The 22,000-nt window shown below is 53.1% G+C and overlaps 1 protein-coding gene across 1 annotated transcript in view; it reads left to right on the forward strand.

Annotated features, from left to right (window-relative positions):
• The first annotated feature begins 207 nt into the window (after positions 1 to 207).
• Positions 208 to 22,000, forward strand: part of ARHGAP23 (Rho GTPase activating protein 23) — a 69,229-nt gene continuing 47,436 nt past the window's right edge. Inside the window, exons 1-2 of the mRNA XM_004378122.1 lie at positions 208 to 398; positions 4,306 to 4,357. Coding sequence (XP_004378179.1) covers positions 208 to 398; positions 4,306 to 4,357 — 243 coding nt within the window. The remainder of the gene's footprint in view (positions 399 to 4,305; positions 4,358 to 22,000) is intronic.

A 22,000-nucleotide genomic window follows, 5' to 3' on the forward strand; every position in this document is an offset into this window, starting at 1 on the left:
GGGCTGCCAGGGCACGGCGCTGACCCGAGCGGCGGTGCCAGGCCCCCGGCGGCCGGGCAGCGGGAGCGGGAGGCCCACGCCTTTTGTCCGGGTTTCCCAGGCGGGGCGACTGCGGCTGTTTCCTCTGCCGGAGTTTTCGTTTTCCGTTGGCGAGGCCCCGGCACAGCTGGAGGGAGAGAGGGTGGGGGAGGGGGTTCCCGGAGCGGGATGTCCTCGGCCACAGCGGCCGGACACCCCCCTCCTGGAGCCACGCTAGTCCCCGCTGGGCCAGACCGCGCGACGTGCTGCCCACCGGGGGTCGGTCGCCCGCTGGGTCCTGGGGAAGGGAAGCATGGTCTCTGGACCCTGGCCCCGCGGGGGCGGCTGCCCTCCCCGCTGCCTTCTCCGGCTAGCCGTGGGTAGGTCTGGGCGCCGGGTGCCAGGGGCATTACTTAGCGCTGGGATGCTTTGCTTGGTCTTTGATCTGCCAGCTGCTGAGGCTGGGGAGGGGCCAGCAGGGGCCTCCTGGCCCCCATGAAGCCAGCCCCTTCCTCTGAGCCTGACAGCCTAGTCCTGCTGGACTCAACACGCACTCCCCCGACCCAAGTTGCAGGGCTGAATACTTTCAGGCCAGAAGTTTCCTGAACTTGGACAAGAAGTTCCCTGGGGTCCAGGTTGGGGTCAAGGCCTGGGCTGAGGCATCTTCCTCTTTTGACAGGGCTGAAGGAGTTAGGGCCGCTCCTCCCCAGCCCTGCTCCCAGTGTTGGAACAGATCTGGGGCTTTACAAACCATTTGGGAGCCTGGAAGCTGGATGTGTGCTCAGTTCTCCCTTCATCTGCATCTCTCTCCCCCTTGCCCCCACTTTCTGCCGAAATCTGTTTCCTAATTACAAACTTGAAATTCAGGATGGACAGGGGTTGGAGGCAGAGGTCATTAAACATGAGTCCCTTGGGTTTGAGTACATATGGTTGGCTATAGACACAATTAAAGAGGTTGACAAATAGTGATAAATGTAAAAATTAAAAAAAAAACAAAAAACATAAGTTCCTGCTCTCCACACACCACATACTTCATCTCCACCCCTTACCCTCCCCACCCTCCCCCTGTCCTCGGCCTCGCAGGGGGTGGATGGTGGTTGATCCCATGTGACTCCCCGCCTCTGCCAGGGCAGCAGCCCCATTCCCAAAAGTGGCTGGCCCTCAGTGAGATGTGCTTGTTGGCCTGTGATATGAAGTTTGATTACATAACCAGTCATTTTACCTCCAAATGCAGTCCAAAGGCCCCCAGCCCCAGCCTCCTCCTCCACTTGCCCACAAGGTGGTTGAGCTCACCCCAAAGTGGCTGGAAGCTCCAAGTCCCTGCATCCCAGCCCCTCTCAGGAGTGATAAGAGCGGTAAATCATCCAAACCCACTGTGGATGTGTAGGGTGGGTGTTAGTGTCCTTTGTTGCAGAGCGGGGCTCGGGCTCTGGCTAAAAGCCGGCTATCCTGATGATAGAGCACATGATAAAGCTAGGGGACAAAAACTAAACCCATTGCCAAGTCGATTCCGACCCCAAACCCAAACTCGATGCTGTTGAATCAATTCTGACTCACAGCAACCCTATAGGACAGAGTAGGACTGCCCCATAGGGTTTCCAAGGAGCGGCTGGTGGATTCGAACTGCCGAGCTTTTAGATAGCAGCTGTAGCTCTTAACCACTGTGCCACCAGGGCTCCTGATTCTGATTAGGGAGGTGTTATTAGGAAGGTGGCATTGTGACACCATGGGGAATGAGACCGGCCGTAGGGGAGGGGTCAGGTCACTGAACTTTTCTTTTGGGTATTTTGACTTTTCCCCAAGACTTCAGTTTCCTCCTAGCCCAAGCAGGGAGGGACTGGACCTGGAGAAGAGGCCTTGTGCTTGGGCAGCCTGGATGGGGGCCTCTGTACCCCCTGCTGAGGCCAACCCTGAGTTTGTGGGGAAGAGGAGCTAGAGGCCTGCCTGGCCTCCCAGGGGTGCAGTATTCTCAGCATGGATGGGAGTGGGGATGAAGGAGGGTGCTGGTTACAGGAACAGGTCTGGAGTGGATAGGAGCACTTATGACTTCTTCCTTCATTGCAGGGATACTTAAAGGGACTTCATGATGTATAAGGTTAAGAGAGAGGTTACAAAGGAGGAAAATATATGTTACAGTATGAGGGATTGCAACTAGATATTTAGGTGAACTTCTAGGGATTCCGATGATGTTGGATTCTGAGGGAGAAATCCAGAGGGATTCATAGGATATGCAAATAAACTAGTGCCTGGAAAAAATATTTTTAAGGAAGGGGAATTGAATTAATAGCAAAACTAATAACTAAGATACAGATAGCACTTACTCTGGTCCAGGATTTATATAAATTACTTCATTTAATCCTCACAACAACACCATGAGGTGGATACCATTATTATACCCACTTTACAGTTGAAGACACTGAGGCGCCGAGAGCTAATAACTTGGCCAAATAGCGAGTAGCAGAGCGAGGCTAGGAACCCCGCAACCCAGCTCCAGATTCCATTCTCTCACCCTCACTATTTGGCTTCTCAGGACCAGCCTTGTCCCACTGTCTCTCTCCACTCTGAATCTGGGCCCGTTTTGGACAAAGCCCAAGGTCAAGATTACCTTCTTGCTGGACTGGAGCTCAGTGGTTCATCTTCCAGCTAGGACAGGGATGGGGACCAGAGGCCCCAAGAGCAGCAAAGCCTCAGGTGTCCGCCTGTGCTTGGTGGGTGGAGAAGTAAGTTATTTATTCCTCCCCACCTCCAGCCCCCAGATGCCAGCTCATAGCACTTGGGCTTAGGCTTGCTTCATTGGTGTTTTCCTTCCAAAGGGGCATCAGCCCTGCCCTGCTGGCTGCAGGGGTTTGAAGGTGAGGCATTGGCTTGGTCAGGGATTTAGACAAAGGCTGGTTTTAATTATCCTACTCTCTCTCCCTCCCCAGAGAAAGTCATGAATAGGGCCTGTGGGAGCTGGCTCTGCCTTTCCCCTAGTACCCCCGTCATTCCCTTCAAACAACCCACGTTTAGATCCAGGCCCCCCTGTTTCATGTGAAATGGTGCCAGCTTGTCAGCAGGGTAGTGCCAGTCAGTACCGGCAAGCAGTGGGCATCCCCTCCCCCACTGCCTCAGTTGGCCATCAGGCCTTGGGACTGGACTTTGGGGCAAGTTTAAAGCCCTGTGGGGTAGAGGTAGTCATCACTTGCCCAACTCCCTCAGTGGGGAAACTGAGGCCAGAGAGTGCCCAAGGTCACTTAACATGTTGGTGGTAGACAAGAACCCAGGCCTCCTGGCTCCCAGGCTCCCAGGCTCCCATGCCATGCCTTTCCCTACACGGTTCTGTCCTCGGTGTTCCCCTCAGTGCTGAGTTTTGGGACTGGGCCCCGGGAGGAAGAAGGGAGGGCAGGGAGGAGCAGGGATGAGTGGACAATGTGTCCCGTTCATCTGTGTCCCCAGTGGCCAGCACAGCGCCTGGCACAGAGTGGCTCTCCATAAATGTTTGTCAAGTGCAGGCCAGCGAGCGGCCCCTCCTCCAGCCTCCCAGGGTGCCCCATGCCCAGCTCCATCCCTGGCACTGTGACAGTCAGTCTACAAGTCAGTCTCCCTGATTGGGGTTATTTGAGGGCAAGAAAAATAGTAATGGCAACTGCTTTCATAGTGCTTACCACAATAGTGGGTAAACCAAAAAACCCAAACCTGTTACCGTCGAGTTAATTCCAACTCGTAGTGACCCTGAAGAACAGAGTTAGAACTGCCTCATAGGGTTTCCAAGGCTGTAATCTTTATGGAAGCAGATTACCATATCTTTCTCCCATGAAGTGGCTGGTAATTTCAAACTGCCAACCTTTTGGTTAGCTGCTGGGTGCTTTAACCAATGCACCATTATTATCCCATTTGACAGATGAAGAAACGGGCACAAAGAGATTATGTGGCTTCCTGTGGTCACAAAGCCAGTAAGTGGTGAAGCTGAGAAGTTGACTGTGCTCTTAACTTCATTCCAAGAGGCCTCTGAGATGTCATGTTTGTCTTGATATCTGCAGTGCCTACCTGACACACAGCCAGAACTCAGGGAATGTTTGTTGACTGACTGACTATGTGAATGATGGAACACTGCATGGGAAAAATCATAGAATCCTGTAATCTAACCCTTCAGAAGTAGCAGGGGTCAGGGTCTTGGGAAGGCAGCCTAGACGTGCATCACTGTGCTGTATGCTCTGCAAGGAAGGGAAGGCTCCAAGGCCTGACAGGATGGGGAGGGCTCCACCGGTCTGCTAGGTTCTCTCTGCTCCCTCCCCTTTTCCCCCAAAGTTCCAAGAGGTCAGTGCGGAGGTATGGACGGACACATGGGAAAAGGCTACAGGTCAGTTTAAAGAGGCCTGTTCCTTTTTTGGAAAACCTGGTGGTGTAGTGGTTAAGAGCTATGGCTGCTAACCAAAAGGTTGGAAGTTTGAATTCACCGGGTGCCCCTTGGAAACCCTATGGGGCAGTTCTACTCCTTCCTATAAGTTCTCTATGAGTCGGAATCGACTCGATGGCAATGGGTTTGGTTTTTTTTTTTTTCATTCCTTTTTTATCTCTCTGCCTCTGAGATGTTCAGCCCAGTGCATCACGTTGGTAGAAGATTCTGTCCCTTTCATTTGAAAGGTGGATGGAGTGTCTGGTTTGGCACAGGGTCCGTCATAGCTATCAATTCTCCATCTCTCATGAGCAGGACTGTTGGATCTTCAGCCACCTCCGGTCCTAAACCTTAGGCCCAGGGTCAACTCCTCTAACCCCCTGCCCCTGGGGAGGTTATCTCTCCCCCCGACTCCCTCTGCTTCATTTTGCTGGTTTGAATTAACATGAGTCACTCTATCCCCATGCCACATGTCATCTGCTGACAAAAGTTGGTGAGGAGCTGGCTAGGAAAAGAGGACTTAGTGTGGGGGATATGGTCTACCGTCTACATGGACAAGCTACCCGTGGGAGATGAGAGGTCTTGTTCTCTGTGGCCTGGCCTTGGCATGACCCCTCTGTACATTAGGAGGCAGGCAAGATTACCTTGTGGTTGAGTGTCTGGGCCCGGCCTTCAGCCCGTTGAGGTTCAGATTTCAGCTTTACCCCTTATTTGCTGTATGATCTTGGACAAGTTATTTAATCGAATGTTCTTATTGCTGAAATAATCCCTCCAAATTGTTGAGAAGATTAAATGAGGTAATACAGATAAAGTGGCTGACATTTGGTAACCTCAATAATTGTAGCAACTGTTATTAAACAAACAATAATCAATGGATGGAAATGAGAAGCAACACACTTTTATGGCCAATCTGAAGAGGAAATGAGCTGCCCCTGGAGGTGCTGAGGCCCCCATCACTGGAGGTGGGCAAGCACTGGACATGACGTGGACTAGAGACAATTCAGGCACTGGGTAGGGGGCTGACACAGAAAACCTTGAGGGCCTGTTTTGAGATCAGGACCATGTGATAGGAGATGAGAGGCACAGATGAGACCTGGTTCCTGCTTTTGGGGACTGAGGAGAGAAGGCAGACACACAGCCTCCTGGGACTGTGAGAGGCTGGACCATGGTGTGGGCTCTGAGCCTCCTCGGGGAAGAGGGAATCCCATGAGGCTGCTTGGAGGAGGCCTGGAAGCATGGGTATGGTTCTGATGGCTAGGAGGAGGACGGAGGTTATCGCAGGCCTGGGAAGGGCTTGGTGGTTGAGGGGTAGTGAGGAACATAGGCCGCTGGTCCTCAAGTCTGCCCCAGGCTGCCTCTGCAGCCTGGCTTCCCAAGAGGGTTACTTGTGGGTAAGAGGAGACTGGTGGCTCCCTGCCTCGCTCCCCTCCGCCTCTCCTGCAGGAGGGGCCAGGGCTACTCTGGGTGGCAAGGAGCCCAGGCCTGTAAGGAGCGGAACTGGGGAAAGAAAGACTTCTTATGCCCAGTGCATTTGGGGGCAGCCGGGGGTCGGGTCGGGGGAACAGTGGGGCCTTTGTCCCCAGCCACAGGGAATCTGGCGGAGGAGCCAGGTCCTCTTTGAAGTGACCCTTTCAAAGCTCAGCTGGAGACCCTGGGAGGGCATGGGGGATGACAGAGACCCACTAGTCAAGGCCTAAGGGATAGAAACAGCCCCTGTGCAGGCCTCTTGGGGTGGGCAGGCTAGCAGGAGGTGTGTGGGCTGGAGCATGTGGTCAGGCTAGGGGGACATGTGGGAGCCATGTGGGAGGATGTCCTGTCCAGGGGTCTCGGCTTCCATGTGGGGGGTTGATATAGGCAGGGGTAGAGTTCATTTTGGTCCTGTGCCTGGTTTCTAACAGTCCCCAGTCTGATTTCTGTCTGACCGTGAGTTTCTAAGTCAACAGCTTCTTCTGACTTTTTAATTTCCTCAAAAATAATGAGAGCTCTTTGGAAAGAATCAGGTGTGGACACAGGACTTCGAGCCCTTGATAGGAGGGAGGGGCGGGGACCTGGGCTATCTGGAGCTTTTCCTGCTTCGGAGATCCCCAAAAGACCAGAAGGGGAGGCTGAAGTGGAGACCCCCACCCTCCACCCTGCGTTTCCCTCTTTCTCAATGTGGAGGAAGCTGTGTATTGTTCCCCAAACAGAGGGAAGAAGGGAGGGAGGAGAGAAGCCGACCAGAGAGGGGACATCTTGTATGTTTCCGCTGGAGGGAGTTTAGAGGCTGCCCTCTACCCCTTGCCTCACCATTTGACTCATGGAGAAACTGAGGCCTAGAGAAATGACAGGCCAAGGGGATAGAGGCAGAGGGGAAGGGACAGGCAAGTGTGGAAGGAAGAGACAGGATGAAAGCCAGGCAAGAAGAGGAAGGGGCCTCTTGTTGCTGAGTTGTAACACGAGGGTAGAGGAGACATGCCCAAAGTCCCTTCAGCTTTTAGTGGTGATTCCATGGAAAGAGGAGAGAAAGGAGAAGTTTCTGCTGTTGAGTCCCAAGGTCCAAGTAGGAAGGGGGACTGTGGGTTTTGGAGTGAGCAGTGGACAGTGGCGCCTTTGGTAGTCCACGTGAAAACCCTGCCCCACCCTGATATTTTCCAGTGCACGCCACTCCATACCCCCATCTCTCCTTGTCTTCATGGCGCCCTCTGTGCTTGGCAAGATTCTTCTAAATCTCCCTTTCATCTTCCGGAGGTGTGACCTTGGCTCCTCCCAAGGGAAGGGGAGGCGAAAACTGAGGCCCCGAGGACGTGATGGGTGCTGTGGGCATTCTGGACTCTCTGGTATCTTATGCTGGCATCTGTAGAGCTGAGCCCTCATTAGCTCTAATGAGGCCTTGGCCCCGTGCCCCCCCTCCACCCTGCAGCACCTGGGGGATGAGGGTGACAGCTGAGCTTAGGGCCCAGAGTCCAGGAAGGGGTTGGGTGTCTGCAAGAGGGGAGAATGGGAGACAGGAAATGAGAGGCAGGGATCAAGGCTGGGCTGCTGATGGGTGGGAGAAACAGTTCCCCTTCCTTCCCTGCTGGGACCTTTTCTTCATCCAGCAGCTCGCAGAGGCTGAGGCCCCCTCAGTGCTAGGAAAGCATTATCTGAGAGAATGATTGTGGCCATTCCCAGGCCCAGCTTGCTTAGAGCATCCCTCCTGTCCTCTCCCTAATTTCAGCCTGGGGCAGGGGAGGCACCTGACCCTAGAAGGCTCAGGGCTTGGGAAAATCAAGCAAAGGTTGGAATCTTAGTGCAAACCAGCCTTGATTCATTCAGCTATCATTTCTTGCATGGCCTCTGTGTTCTAGGCTCTCTCTGTGGCTCTTGGGACCTGGATAAATATGACACAGCCCTGTCCTCAAGGTGTTCCCTGTCTGTCTTTACCTACTACCCAAAAGCCAGACAAAAAGTCTCCACTAAAGTTTTATAGGAGCCCTAGTGGTGCAGTGGTTAAGAGCTATGGCTGCTAACCAAAAGGTCCACAGTTCAAATCCACCAGCTGCTCCTTGAAAACCCTATGGGGCAGTTCTCTGTGTTCTATAGGGTCGTTATGAGTTGGAATTGACTCAATGGCAACGGATTAAGGTTTTATAACCATAGGTCTTGGGATGTGTCTGCCAGTCCAGAACACCCCTCACCTCCATTCCCAAAAATATTAATATAAAAATGGCCCAGTCAAACTGGGGAGACAGATCCGCAGCAGACACAAGCTAGTGAGTTACATATGTGCTCGGACAGTGGTCTGTCCCTGGTGATGACGGCGGCTATCATTTATTGAGCATATACTATATGCCAAATGCTGTGTGGAACCTACCAATTTATTGTCTTCCCTGTGATGGCATTTGAGTGTTAATGTGGTCAGAAAGGTCTTACCAGAATGGAAACAGTACTGCTGGGTAGAATTGCTATTAAAAAAAAAAATCAGAAACCATCAAGTTGCCATCAAGTGGACTCTGACTCATTGTGTCCTCGTGTGTCAGAGGAGAGCTGCTCTGTAGGGTTTTCAGTGACTGTGATCTTCTGGAAGTAGATCACCAGTACTTTCTTGCAAGGCACCTCTAGGTGGACTTGAATCTTCAACCTTTTGGTTAGCAGCCAAGTGCTTAACCGTTCACACCACCCAGGGATACCAGATAAGGTTAGTCTCTTGTCTCCTGTTTTCAAACCTATGGTTAAGTTGAGGGCTCTTTCATGACATGCCTTTTGGTCAATTTCCAAGGGCCATCATGAGGTGGTTGTATATTTACAGATGTGAGAACTGAGACCCTGAGAGGGTAAATAACTTCACCCCCCCAAAAAACAAACAAACAAACAAACAAACCCATTGCTGTTGAGTCAATTCCGATTCATAGCAACCCTATAGGACAGAGTAAAACTGCCTCTGTAGGGTTTCGAAGGAGCAGCTGGTGGATTTGAACTGCTAACCTTTTGATTAACAGCTGAGCCCTTAACCACTCCGCCCCCAGGGCTCCAACTTCACCTAAGAAGTTAAATCAGAGTCTTTCTGAATCCTAAGCCAGTCCTTGTGGCCACTGCTACCTTTCCTGACAAGGAAGAGCCTTGGCGGTCTCTTCTTCCCCGGTGCACCTCCCAGAGAAGGTGGTTCCCTCCCCCCACCTCCCAGTTGAGCCTTGAAGTACAAATAGGAGTCGTATCATGAGAGAGGGGAGAGGGCAGAGGTACTCAGGCAGTGGATGAAGAGAATACGATTATGTCCTACTTCTCTGTGGCACCACCGTGTGCAGAGGTTCTCCCTGTGCCTGCCTGGAATCTGGGTTTGCTCTTGAGTGTTATGGGGGACCCCAGGGTCCCCTCAATAAACATGGGCTGAGCCTCTACCTTTTCTAAAGCTTCTTTAGCTTTGAGGGGAAGAACTTCACTGAGGAGCTGAGGCTTGCCAAGGCTTGAAATGTATTTGCCCGGCAGACAGAAGAGGGGTGGAGGAGAAGGGAGCAAGGGTGTTCCAGGCAGAGGGAGCCAGCATGAAGGGCAAGGAGATGTGAAACAGCCTGGCCTGTTAAGGAATCAATGAGTGCAAAATTGAGAGTAAAGAGAGATGAGGTTGCCAAGGCCACCAAGGGCCAGGTCCTGCTGCTCCCTCCCACCATAATGGTGGACCCCTCATGCCATATTGGGGAACTTGACTTGCTCCCATAGATACTGTGGAGCCATGTAATGCTGTTAAGCAGTGGAGGTGAGAGATGATGGGGGCTGAAACAGGAGTTGGAGGTAAAGAAGATGGGATAGGAATGGGGTACATCACTTTTTCCACTTTTCAGAAACTTACTACACCATCTCGTCCCCTTGTCTGGAATGTCTTTCCTTGCCCTCTCCATTTTTCAAACTCCTTTTCATCTTTCAAAGCCCAGTTCAAATTCACCTTTTCTGTAAAGTCCCCACACTCCCACAAGAAGACTTTCTCAAATATAAGGGAAATCCCTTTTCTGAGGACTAGACCGAGGACTAGACCTTAAGCCCCATAAGGGTAGGGACTTTGTCTTGTTCACTGCTTTATCTCCAGCTTCTAGACCAATGCCTGGCACATAGTAGGCCCCGTTGACTGATTATTGTTGACAGACAGACTGAACGTTCCTATAACACTTGACATTATGGTGTAATAACCACAATAATAACAACAGGAGTATTGGTTGTAGCTAACATTTATTGAGCGCTTTAGTACCAGACACTGCTGTGCTGAGCACTTTACACACACACACACACACTCTCTCTCTCTCTCTTTTTATTAATTGTGGTAGAAATATATGTATGTAAAAATGGCATGAGATCAGACCTCCTCTAACTTCAGGAGGAGAGAGGAGAATCACCATCACCATCAGCCCAAAGCTGATTGCCTATAAGGTGGAGATCAGACATACCTCCACTCTCCAACCAGTTCTGACACCAGCCGTCCCTCCCACTGCTGTCTGGACTTCTCTGCTGGGTTCGATAATTTGTTGCAATGGCGACACAGAACTCACAGGCCATACTTACAATTATGAGGTCTATTAAAGAAGTAACAGGTTACAATTCAGAATCAGGATCAACTTGAAAGTAACAGGAACAACTCAAGATACAGTTCTTCAATTAAAACAGCTTCTTCTCAGCCATGTCCGCAGGCAGACCTCTCCCTCAGCCCTTGGCCCTCATTCTCAGCTGTCTTCGTCCTCGGCTTGACCTCTGCCCTGCTCAGGCAAGTGTTACAAAGCTCTTTAGCTTTACTAATAAGTGCCCAGGGGCACCCCACTCCACCAGGAAGCCTCCTGCCCAAAGGCACTCAGCTCTCTCACTCCGTGGGTTGGTTAAGCCTAGCTCCACCAACAAGTGCCCAGAAGCACCCCACTTCCTGGAGGCTCTCAGCTGTCTTGCTTCGTGGGCCAGGAAGCCCACTGTATCCACCTCACTTCATGGGCCAGAAAGCCCACCATGCTGTCCTGCACGGGTCTCCTGGTTTTTCTACTGTCATTTCTCTGCAGCTGGACTCTGCTGTACTTGCCAACACTTCTCACTGTCTTACGGTGTTACAGCTCATTCTTTCTCCTGGGTCTAGGAGGTTCTCAGTGCAGGGACCCCAATTCAAAAGGACACACTCAGCTCCTGGCTCTTCTTCTTGATGGTAGTGAGGTCCCCTTCCAGGCTCTGGGTTGGCTGCCTTTAAGCCTCAGGGGATGGCAAAAACCAACCAGTGCCCTACAAGGGTTTCATGCACTTTATTTGCATGGTCCCATCCCTGCAAGTGTTCCACACACCTTATTTGCATTAACAAGACTGTCCAATCCCCTTGGTGGGCCACAAGCATCTTATCTGCATAGTTCCACTCACTCATTTTGTGGGAGTTACAGGACCAGGGCTAGAAGGACCATATAATAGTAATTCACTACATCATGATGTATCAAAACATTTTTCAGTTTAACATTTTTACATGTACAGTTCAGTGACATTCATTATGTTTATCATGTTGTACAACCATCATAACTATCCATTTTTGGATTTTTCTATCATCGTTGACAGAAACTCAGTGCCCCCTAAACAATGACTTTCCCTTCCCCTGCTCCCTCCCACCCCTGGTGCGTTTGTTTTTTATACATTTACCTATTCTAGATATAAGTGGGATCATACAATATACACTATTTGTCCTTTTGTGACTGACTTATTTCACTCAGCATAATGTTTTCAAGGTTGATCCGTGTTGTAGCATGTATCAGGACTTCATTTCTTTTTATAGCTGAGAACTATTCCGTTGTATGTATACACCACATTTTGTTTAGCCATCTGTTGATGGACATTTGTTTCCACCTTTTGGCTATTGTGAATAGTGCTGCAGTTAACACACTGTCTCTTTAAACTGCACAATGACCCCATGAAGAAAGGATTATCTCTATTTTATAAATGTAGGAACAGGCTCAGAGAGGTTAGTAACTAGTCCAAGGGCACATAGCTAGGAATTGGGACAAAGCTGGGATTTGAACTCTGCTCCTCTGAATCCTATTTAGGAACTTTTAATCACTGTGTTCCAAAGCCTCTTTATTTGATGATTGTCCACCTCTTTGATCTTTATAAAATCAGGGACTGTTTTATTAATTTACAAAAATCCTTTGTGGATTAAGGAATTAAGATTTGTTGAACAACCCCTACGTGCCAGGCACTCAACATTGAGTCCCCTCATGGACCCATTTACAGTTGAGGAGACTGAGGCTAGGAGAGGGAAGGGACTTGCCCAGGGTCAGCTGGGACCTGAACCTGGGTCTGTCTGCCACTCTTTCCACAGAGTCACTGGGCCCAGCCTCGTGCTGGGCCATGGAATGCTGCTGCCCAGTTGATAGTTCTAGGATGAAAGAGGAGCAGGGCTCTGAGGTTAACTGACTTGTTCAGGGGCACACAAGACACAAGGGATGGGACTAAACCAGAACTTGGTGTCCCACCTCTAAGCCCAGTGTGCTTCCCACTGTGGTCACCGATGAGGACAGGGGGTCCTGAGGCTGGGATGGGTACTGTTGTGATTGCCCCAGCTTCTCTCAGGCGTGAGCTCCAAGGAGGCAAAGCTGACCTGCACTGGGGTGGACAGGGACACTGTCTTAAGGGGGCAGAGTCTGAAGGGCACTTGACGGAAGAGGGTGAGAGGCCTCCAGAGGCTGCATAGCATCAGTGGGCTTCCAGTCATGGAGTGACCAGAAGGGACCTCCAGGCTTTCAAAACGCAGCCCGCATGGAGTCGAAGGGTGTGTGGGCAGGGGCCTACACGGTGGCTGAGGGCAGAGCACCCTCTTGTTGCCAGTCTGTCCCGCCTGTGCCTACACCGTCAGGGATCCGCCAATCAGAGATGGCCTCTACATCTCATTTGCATGAGCACACCCTTTCCCTTCGTTTCTGTCACTCAGCCTCTGCCCCCAAAAGTGTGCCTCCTTGGCTTGGGTCTCATTTCAGGCCCCCTGTGCGGAGCTCGCGTGGGAGGGCGGGAGTAGGGGGCTGCTTGGTAGGAAGGGCCGATCCGCTGCTGCCCGGGCTGCACTATTCATAGCTCAGGGGCCGGCGTAGTTCGCATACTTGGCGTTTCTCACGTCTGGCTGGCCGAGGCTGTCGCCTCTTCTCCACCTCCCCTCCTCCCTCTACCTCTTCTCCCCTTTGCCTTCTCAGCCAGTCTTAGTGGAATCTAGGTGTGTCAGAGCTGCCTCGTGATGGTCGAGCTGGCACAAGGAAACTGAGACCTAGAGAGGGGGTGTGACTTTTGGCCGTGCCTGGAGGGAAAACCCGGTAGTAATGAGCCGCATAACCAGATGGCTACGAGCCTGGGCCCTGCCGGCAGACAAACCTGGGCTTGAATCCGGACCTGACGCTAGCTGTGGCATCCTTAGCTTGCAGTCAGGGAAGCTTTTCAGAAACAGTCAAGCTGAGAGCTGGAGGCCGAGGGGGTCAGTCAAGGAGAGATGGGGGAGGGGAGAGACAAGTATTATGTTCCAGGGAGAGGGACCTTTGTGTATGGTGGGTGAGCCCTGAGTAGGCTAGGGCTTGGCATGAGGAGGGCAAGGTGGCTGGAGCATAGCCAGCTGGAGCGAGGGGACAGAGGACACTGCAGAGAGGATTGGAGCAGCTTCCCTTTCCTCCTCACCCTTCACTCCCTTATTCCATCACTCCCACTTTCTGGATCTGGTTCCACTGAGGAAGGGGTTCCAGGTGCAAGGGCAAAGATCTGAAACAGACCCTGCCCCAGGTGGACCCCTCCCAGGCATGGGGGGCCCAGCTACCCCTGACTCTCTTCAGGAGAGGCTTATTCCTTCCTCAACATTCAGAAATGGTGTGCTGAGCACCAGCCTTGTGCCGGGAGCTGGGGATGCACTAGCAAAGCAGGCGTGCTCCTGGCCTTCCAGAACTCACAGCCCCAAGGGGGAGACATTGGTCAAAATAACCTCATCAGTAGACACCGACTCTGAGAGTGCTGTGAGAGGATGCACGGGGACCAGGGACCCTGGTCTGGGAGTCAGAGGAGGCATCTCTGGAAGCGATGTTTTTGCTGAGAGCTCCAGGGTGGGTAGGAATTAATTAGGGTGTGGGTTGATGAGGTAGAGGGTGTGGGAGCTGGAGAAGAGAGAGTAGCATTCCAGAAACAGCATGTGCAAAGGACCTGAGGCCAGAGCACAGAGAAGGGGATGTGGTGGGTGTGGACACCAAGGCACAAGCCATAGGACCTGATGGTCGTAATATTAAAACAAAGGCTGGATTGTCAGGGGCCAGAGAGGTGATGGCATCTTAGAGCAGGGTTGTGGGGGAGGTGGCAAAGTGGGTGGATTCAGGAGACATTTGGGAAGCAGAGTAAACTTGCTGATGGTGGGATGTAGAGCTGGGTGATAACATCATCCATTTGTTGGTTCCCAGCAACTTTGTCAGGCTGCTGTCCCTATCTTCGTTTTGTACCTGAGGAAATAAAACCTGTGGTGTGACCGTGACTGATAACCTTGAGATCATAGAAAAAGGCCAAGGTCACTATCAATGGCAAATGTAGCCCTTTCTTCCCGTCAGCCTCCTTTATACTGTGACAGTGGCCCTTCTCTCACGAGCCTCACTGTGGTGCCCCTGTGGGTTAGCCCAGCATTCCCTACTTAGCACCAGAACTGGGTGGGGGGCCAGGAGGCCAGGGTGGTGGTGATGGTGGGTGTGTGTGTATGTGTGTGTGTGTGTGTGTGTGTGTGTGTGTGACCCTTATCCGGAGAGATTGCTCAGCTGTTAAATGAGGTAATGCATGTGTAGCATGCCTGGCATATAGTAAGCACTGGACAAATATTAATTACTGTCGTGGCTCTTATCATGTCCCCAAATTGGGGCCAGGCAGACTGGTGAGGGGCAGGGTCTGGGGCTGAAGATGATGCCATCTGTCCTCTTCTGACCACAGAGCCCAGTCCAGAAATCATCCTAGCTCCTGCATGGGCAGAAGCCCAGGGAGGTTGTTTGTCCCTGAGGAGCCACCGCCCCCTCCACCCCTCCAGCTCCCTCTGGGGCTTCCTAGGCTGGATTAGGGAGAGGTTCAGCTCATAGGCAGGGCCACGTGTGAAGGGGATGGTAGGGGTGACCTGGGCGGGTTGGGCAGGGCCTGGGGTGAGGGGCTGGGTGGTTTCAGGGTTGGGGCTGAGAACCTCTCCCTGCAGGGAGCCCCATGTACCCTGGGGGAGACTTTTGGAATCTGCTGAGACCTGCCCCGGGAGGGGATGTGGTCTCAGCATGACTAGGACTGAGCTCTCCCCTGAAAGAAACCAGTGGGTGCACCTGCTGACTCTGCCCAGGTGGTCAGACAACAGGAAGAACTTCTGCAGATGGGAGGGAGGACCTAGGGTGAGCCATACCCAGAGTGTGCCCCCAGTTCCCTCCGAAATGAACTGTCCAGTGTGGGGTCTGGGAATGGATACGAAAATTTTGGAGACGAGTCATTGCAGGCATCCTCCTGCCTCCAGGAGTGACTGCCCCTAACATGGTCTAGACTGAAAAGGGACTCTGACCTCTCCCTAGTACTCCTTGACCAAAGGGAGATCCCTCCTAAGGCACCACAGTCACTCTGTCCTTCTGCAGGGGACCCTTCTCCTCTGCAGGAGATGGGTCAGGGGTGATCCTGGGTCATGACTGGGGGCTGAGGAGCTTGGAGAATGCAGTCGGGGGAGGCAGGTTGACAGAATGACACTCTGCTCCCTCTGGACTGAGGGAGGTAGGGCATGACAGACCTGGTCCAGCAGGGGGCTCTGCTGTACACAGGACCTGCCTGCCTGTCTCTGCCTTGATTGTGTGCATCCTTCAGCGTGAAGCACATTTTTCTTGGAGTGAGTGCATAGACTGTTGTGAGGACAGGGTCTTGTCTCTGTGTGCATACCCTTGTGTATATATGTTATGAGTGGTGTGTAAGCATGTGGGGGTGTGTGTGCATGGGGCCTCTGGTATGTCTTTCCAAGAGCTGGGTAGCTTAGTGGGTGAGAATAGACATGTGTGTGCCATGTAGGATCAAGAGTTGGGGGGCAGGATCTCCCCACTTAGCTGGGATTCTGCTAGAAAACTCTTCCAAGATTCTGCTGCCTTGGGGTGCACCTTTATGTATCCGTCAGTCCAGCCCCAGACTAAACTTATCAGTACCAAGAATTTACTGTGTGCAAGGTTCAGACTCCCCCGGCAGCGTGGGAGCTCCCCCTAGGTGGGGAGCTCCCCCTGGGTGGGGACCTTCAGGGTCCAAAAGACCACAATAGGGGCTCTGAGAAGATGCAGTGGAGAGGGGTGGCAGAGAAGGTCCTTTCCTGGGCAACCTGTGTGGACAGGGCCTGCTCCTAGACATTAAGGGGAGACCCATTGATTTGTTCCATCTCCTTTCAGCAAATATTTTTTGATTGCCTACTTTGTGCAAGACCCTCTAGTAGGCAAATGATTTCTGAAAATTGGACAGCCATTGTCCTTAGAGGGTGCTCAGTCTGATGGGGGAGATAGAGACCACGCCCTTGAGCACTCTCCAGTCTGAGGGGAGAGACCCAGGCCATGCCCTCTGGGAGACTCTAGGCTGACATGGAGTGAAAAAGCCCCTGCTTTCAGGCACTCCCAGTTTGAGCAGGGAGGCACAGCCCCTTCTCTTTGGGATGTGCCCAGACAAGCCCAGAGACCAGAACGGATACATGGAGGGCATGCACTGAGACAGCCGAGGGGCTGCCGAGTGGCATAAATCAGGGCGTGGAGAGGGCTTGTGGTGGGCCCTGTCCCACACGCAGGCACATGGTTGCCTGGGCAACAGCCCTGGTGTTTACTTTGTGGCTGGCTCCAGACTCACCCTTTTCTGCAAGTGCTCATTTCCCACAGTGAGGAATGATGCTCTCTTCATTCTCCCCTCCCCCTTGTGTCCCTGAGGAGGTAGCTGGCTCTCCTGCTGGGCGGAGGCCATGCCAGCCTGGCACCTTTGCCATGCTTCTTGCCTGCTGGGAGCAGGCCCCATCCTGGGGTCTTGCACTGCCCGGCCCTTCCCTCCTTCCAAAGGGCCTGCAAGACAGGGCTCTGAGGTTGCCAAAGCCTCCACGATGGAAGGAGGACTCCTGATGATTCCTCTGCTCAGGAGGAACTGGGGTGGGTCAGGAGCCTGTAGAAACCTAGGGCTGGCAGTGCCAGGGGTGGTGATGCCCATGTGAGTGGGTCCAACTGTGTCTGTGTTGACCCCTGTAAGTGTCTGCATGTGTCATGTGTCTGTGTACGTGTGGCGGAGTGTCTGCATGTCTGAATGTAGGTGTAGCTGGGTGTGTGAGGGTGTGACTACCCAAAAGGCAATCAAAACCTTTATTGAATATCTACTGTGTGCTCAGGGCCTATGCTAAGGACATTCTTTAATTTATGTAATCCTTGCAGTAACCTATGAGGTAGAAATCAGTGTCGTTCCCATTTTAATGGTGAGAAACTGAGGCTCCGAGAAGTTAAGTAACTCTCCCAAGTTCTCACAGCCAGAAAGTGGTAGAGATGGGACTTGGACCTGGTAGTCCTGGACTCCAGAGGACTCCAGAGCCCACGTGCTAACCTCTAAACTACGCTGCCGTTGAAAGAACTTCGGGATCATTTGCTGTTTGGGATTATCTCTGCCCCTCCGTGGGATGGGGGTGGGATGTCTGCCATTGGAAACTGCTTCCTTCTACTCCTAATGGTAGGGCTCCCTCTCCCAGCTTTCCTTGGCTGAGCTGGAGAGTGAGTGAGAAGTGTCACACCCATCCTAACCATCCTAACCCAGGGCAAGACTGACCCTGGAGGGGGAGGGCATGGGGTCTGGGGAAACCCTTAGAACTACTGCTTGCCAGCAGGCCAGACTGAATGTGGGGCCCCCAGGTTCCCAGTGACATGGGTCTATCTGTGCTTTGTGGGGGCTGGGGAGACGCAGGCTTGCTTGGCAGGTTCATCCACTTGGCCCGTTGGGGCATGTCAGGCGGGAGCCACGACACAAGTAGTGCTGGGAACCAGGCTCTGAATGGGGCAAAAGGGTGGAGGAGGACCAAGGGGGCGGTTGCCCTTGAGGGAGGAGACTGGGGCAGGGGTCAGAAGCCCTGGTGTGGGCTGGCAGGCCTGCCTTTGGTGTGGCATTGCCTGTATGCCTGGGATGGACGGCACCGGTGGGGGTAGGGGTTGCTGCTTGCGAGGTTGTGGGGGTGGTTATGGGTCTGGGGTTGGTGGTGTGCCATGGGTGTGTGGGACCAGACGGAGCTGCATAAATGCCGGATGGCTCTCTGGGGGTGGGGGCATTGTTTGTAACGTTGTGGTTTGGGTCCTGCATTCTGGGAGGAGACACTAAGCAAGCCAGAGGAAGGAAAAGCAGGCGGGATTGACCCTGAGCCCCTCTCTCTCACTTCCTTAACCACGTGCCCTTCAGGCCTCTTAGTTTCCCTCCTTTCCTACCCCCTGACCCTCAGGCCCCAGGACATTCTCCTCCCCTTCCCCAGGTCCTGGGTGCCAGCCTCTTGCAGCTGCAGACTTCCCTCCTCCAGCCCCTGTCCTCACCCTCAAACAAACTGTCCCCTCCTAGACAGGAGAGGCCCCGCACCTCTGAGGTTGGGTGTGCCTTGGTGTGTGTGGATCTCCTTTAGTGGGGGTGAAGTCAACTGGCTTGAACTTAAGTCTGGAACTTGGGGACCCCCAAAGGTTTCAGGAGCTGGGACAATGCTACTAGAACTGTAAGTGCCCTGAGGGCAGGAACTGTGCTTGTCTTATTTGCCAGTGAGTCCCAGCCCCTGGCACAGCACCTGGCCCACAGCTGGCACTCAAGACATGGTGGCTGAATGGATAAACAAGAGGGTAGTGGAAAGAGTTGGGTTAGGGTTAGGGTTAGGGGTTAGAAGGCCTGGGGTCTGATCCTAACTTAGTAAAAGTGAGGCCTTGAGTCAATCATTTGTCCTCTTTGAGCCTCAGTTTCAATATCTGAAAAATGAGTATAAAAACAAGCCTTCCATATCCAGTTCTTAGGGTAAAGATCAAACGAGATAAAGTGAAAGTACTTTCAATCAGTAAAGGATGGTTATCTCATTTGGAGAGAGAGGTCACAGGGAAGACTGGATATTCTCTTCTTGAGGGTGCAGCCCCCAAACCCCACCCAGGGATTCTCAGAAAGATGAGATTGAGTGGATTTTGCAAGCTGGTCAGACTATAGGGGGATGGGAGGGGCTGCTCAGTGGGGTCATTTTTGATTTGGGGGAGGAAGCTGGGGAGGGTGTATGGGGAGGAGGACTCACCACAGGCAGGAAGGCTTGGAATAGAATCTCAGCAACGCCTTGGCCTTGTATTTCCCAGCCCTCAGCCCCCTCCCCCACCACCCTCTGGGGCCCACCCCACATTCCTTTCCCAGAGGAAATGGCGGGGGGGGGGGATGCTGAGAGGTGCCCCAGGCCTGGAGGATCATTTATGTACAACTGTGTACAACCTTCGAGACTCTATAATGTACATCCACCTCCCGAAGTCCCGGTAGAGGCAGCTGGTGTGGAGGTGGTAGGAATGGTGGGGGTTTGTGTTGGGAGAGTTAGTTACCTGCTTTGCTGGGCCTTATGTCCCTGCTAGGTTAAAGGGCAGGAAATGGACATTGTAAATATGGCTGATTATTTCCAGGGTCTTTGCATGCAGAAACCCCATATTGCTTACCCCTCTCTGCAACTCCCAGAGCCCTCAGTAGTACCTAGGGAGGTAGATTCTTGCTCTAGGCACACAGCAGCCCTTTTGGTTGTTGAGGCTCCATGGGGCATGAGAGGGGAAGCAGGAACTGGACTTGTAGCAAGAGGAAAGGAAGTTAGGCAGCTGGAGGGACTTACCGGCCACTTATTGGGAGAGTAGGACAGGCTCTAAGCCTAGGACATCCCTGTGGCTGTTGCCCTCGCTTGGGGCCACAGAGTCTGACATGGTTGAGAATCTCTTACTGGCACTTCCAGCTGGTCTATGAGTGTCTGGCCTTTGGGGAATGTGACAGGGAAGCCATTGGCTTTGGGAGTTGCCTCTTGAGCCTCTCAGCAAGGGCAGGAGTAGCTCCAACCCAGAATCCTAGGTTTCCTAGTGATTGGGTGGCTGGGGGAAGGGGTGCTGATGGGAATGCCATGAGAGCATTTGTCCTGCTCCCCTGAGGTCCCTTCCAGCTCTGCCCCAAAGCTCGCCTGACTCAGCGCTGGTGGCAGCCTCACTCTTCCCGTCTGGCTTCCGCCAGGGGTGGGGGTGGGGGTCCAGCTCCTGCACAGGGGCCCAGCAAGCAGCAAACAGGAAACAGGAGAACAAAACCGCTCCCTGGCTGACACTGGCCGAGGGCCGCCCCCACAAGCCTCACCCTCACCCTTCCTCCTCTCTTCCTTCTCCCTCCCTCAATCCTGCCCAACCCCCCCTCCCCACGGTCCTCTATTTTTCCTCCTTCTGTGCCCTCAGGCTCCCCACCCCTCCCTCTGTCCCATCTCCTCTCCCATCCCTCTGCTTCTAGGCCTCCCAACACCTTGTTCATCCCACTCTCCTCCTTTCCTTCTACCCCTTAGATTCTCCTCCCCACTCTGCCTCTCCAATCTCAGACCCCTTTCTCAATCAAGTACCTCCTGTATGGCCTACTATCCAGGCAGGTCCTTACCTGAGAACAGTGGTGATGGACAGGGCAGGGAGATGGGGAGGAGCTGTTTTTAAGTATTGATGATGGGGAGGGAAGGGGGGACTGACTGTTTTGCTTGGTTTCCCTTCTGGGAGCTACCCCACAATGGCCCAACGCTTGGGACTCTTCTTCCTGGACTCCTCCTCCTAGATATGGGAGCAGGGTTGGGCTGGAGCCCCTCCCCACCCTACCCCCAGCCTCTCTTCCCTGGCTGCTAGCTAGAATTTGGGTATAAGATCCAAAGTCAGAATGAGGGTTTTGGGGTTGAGTCCTGGTGCTTCCATAACAAGCTATGTGCACTTGGGCCTCAGTTTCCTTCTCTGAAAATTGGGTCACAGTAGTGGCCCCAGGCCACAGTGAATGGCTGTGGGGAGAAGCACACTGTGAACAGCCACGTGGGATAGAAATGGTGGTAGTGATCACACACCTACTTGCCAAGGCCTCTGCTGGCTCGCCTGGGAAGAGAGAGCCAGGAAAGGGGAGGAGGGCTCACCGTAGGGCTTCCTTTCTGACTCACATAGTGAGTTGTGGGGGGCAGTCTGCGAGCTCAGAGCCCATTGTCAGTTTGGTGGTGGACCCTCTGGTTAGAGCTAGTGGGCAAGGAAGGTGTCCTGAGGAAGAGAGGGCCAGTCATACTTCCCTGGAGGTCACAGTGGGGGCTCCACTGGGGGCTTTAGTATGTAATGTTAGAACTCTGGTGTGGGGGTGTTAAGAGTGTGTGTGTGCCTCATCTGAGAGGGCATGGCTTCCATGCATGGCGCACGCGTGCTGGGCAGGGTCTGCCTGTCATTTGTATGCCAAGTGGGCTCTGTGGATGTCTCTGTGAGGGCTTTGTGTGGGGTGTATGGGTATGTGAGGGGCTCTGGTGGACTTTTAGGGGCAGAGTGAGTATGTTTGTGAATGTGTCTCTGGAATGTGTGGACCACGTGTGTGTATGCATGGGAGGGTGTAAAGAGTGTGTGTGGTGTGCATACACGGAAGGGTGTCCATGCAGTGTATTTATGTGTGTGTGTTTCTGTCGGTATGAGGACAGAGGGAGTGTGTGTGTGTGTGTGTGTGTGTGTGAGAGAGAGAGTGAGAATGGGAGGGTGTCCAGTACATGAATGTATGAGAGTGTGTGGTGTGGGTCTGTACAGGGTGGGTTGGATGTGTGTATGCCCTATGGAACGGACTTGCAGTGTATGTGTGTCTCTCTAGGGTGTGTGAAGTTGGATATCAGTGCATGAGTGTGTGTGTGTGATGTGTACTAGAAGGAATACATGTGGGCGGATGGAGGTATTGTGTGTGAATTTTTGTGTGAGTGGGAGGGCGATGGTATGTATGTATGTGTGTGCCTGGGGTGTTTGTGTGGGTGTGTGTGCGAGTGTGTGGGAGCTGGGCAGCCGCGGACAGGGGCCGGCCCCGGAGGGGGAGGTGTCTGCCCTGCGCGACTAGCCGGCGTGTCCTCACTGGCGCGCCTTCAGCCGGGAGGCGCGGGAGGCGCGGTGCCGCTTCAGCCGT

Source organism: Trichechus manatus, unplaced genomic scaffold, assembly GCF_000243295.1.
Source record: "Trichechus manatus latirostris isolate Lorelei unplaced genomic scaffold, TriManLat1.0 scaffold00054, whole genome shotgun sequence".
In the NCBI taxonomy this organism is placed as follows: Eukaryota; Metazoa; Chordata; class Mammalia; order Sirenia; family Trichechidae; genus Trichechus; species Trichechus manatus.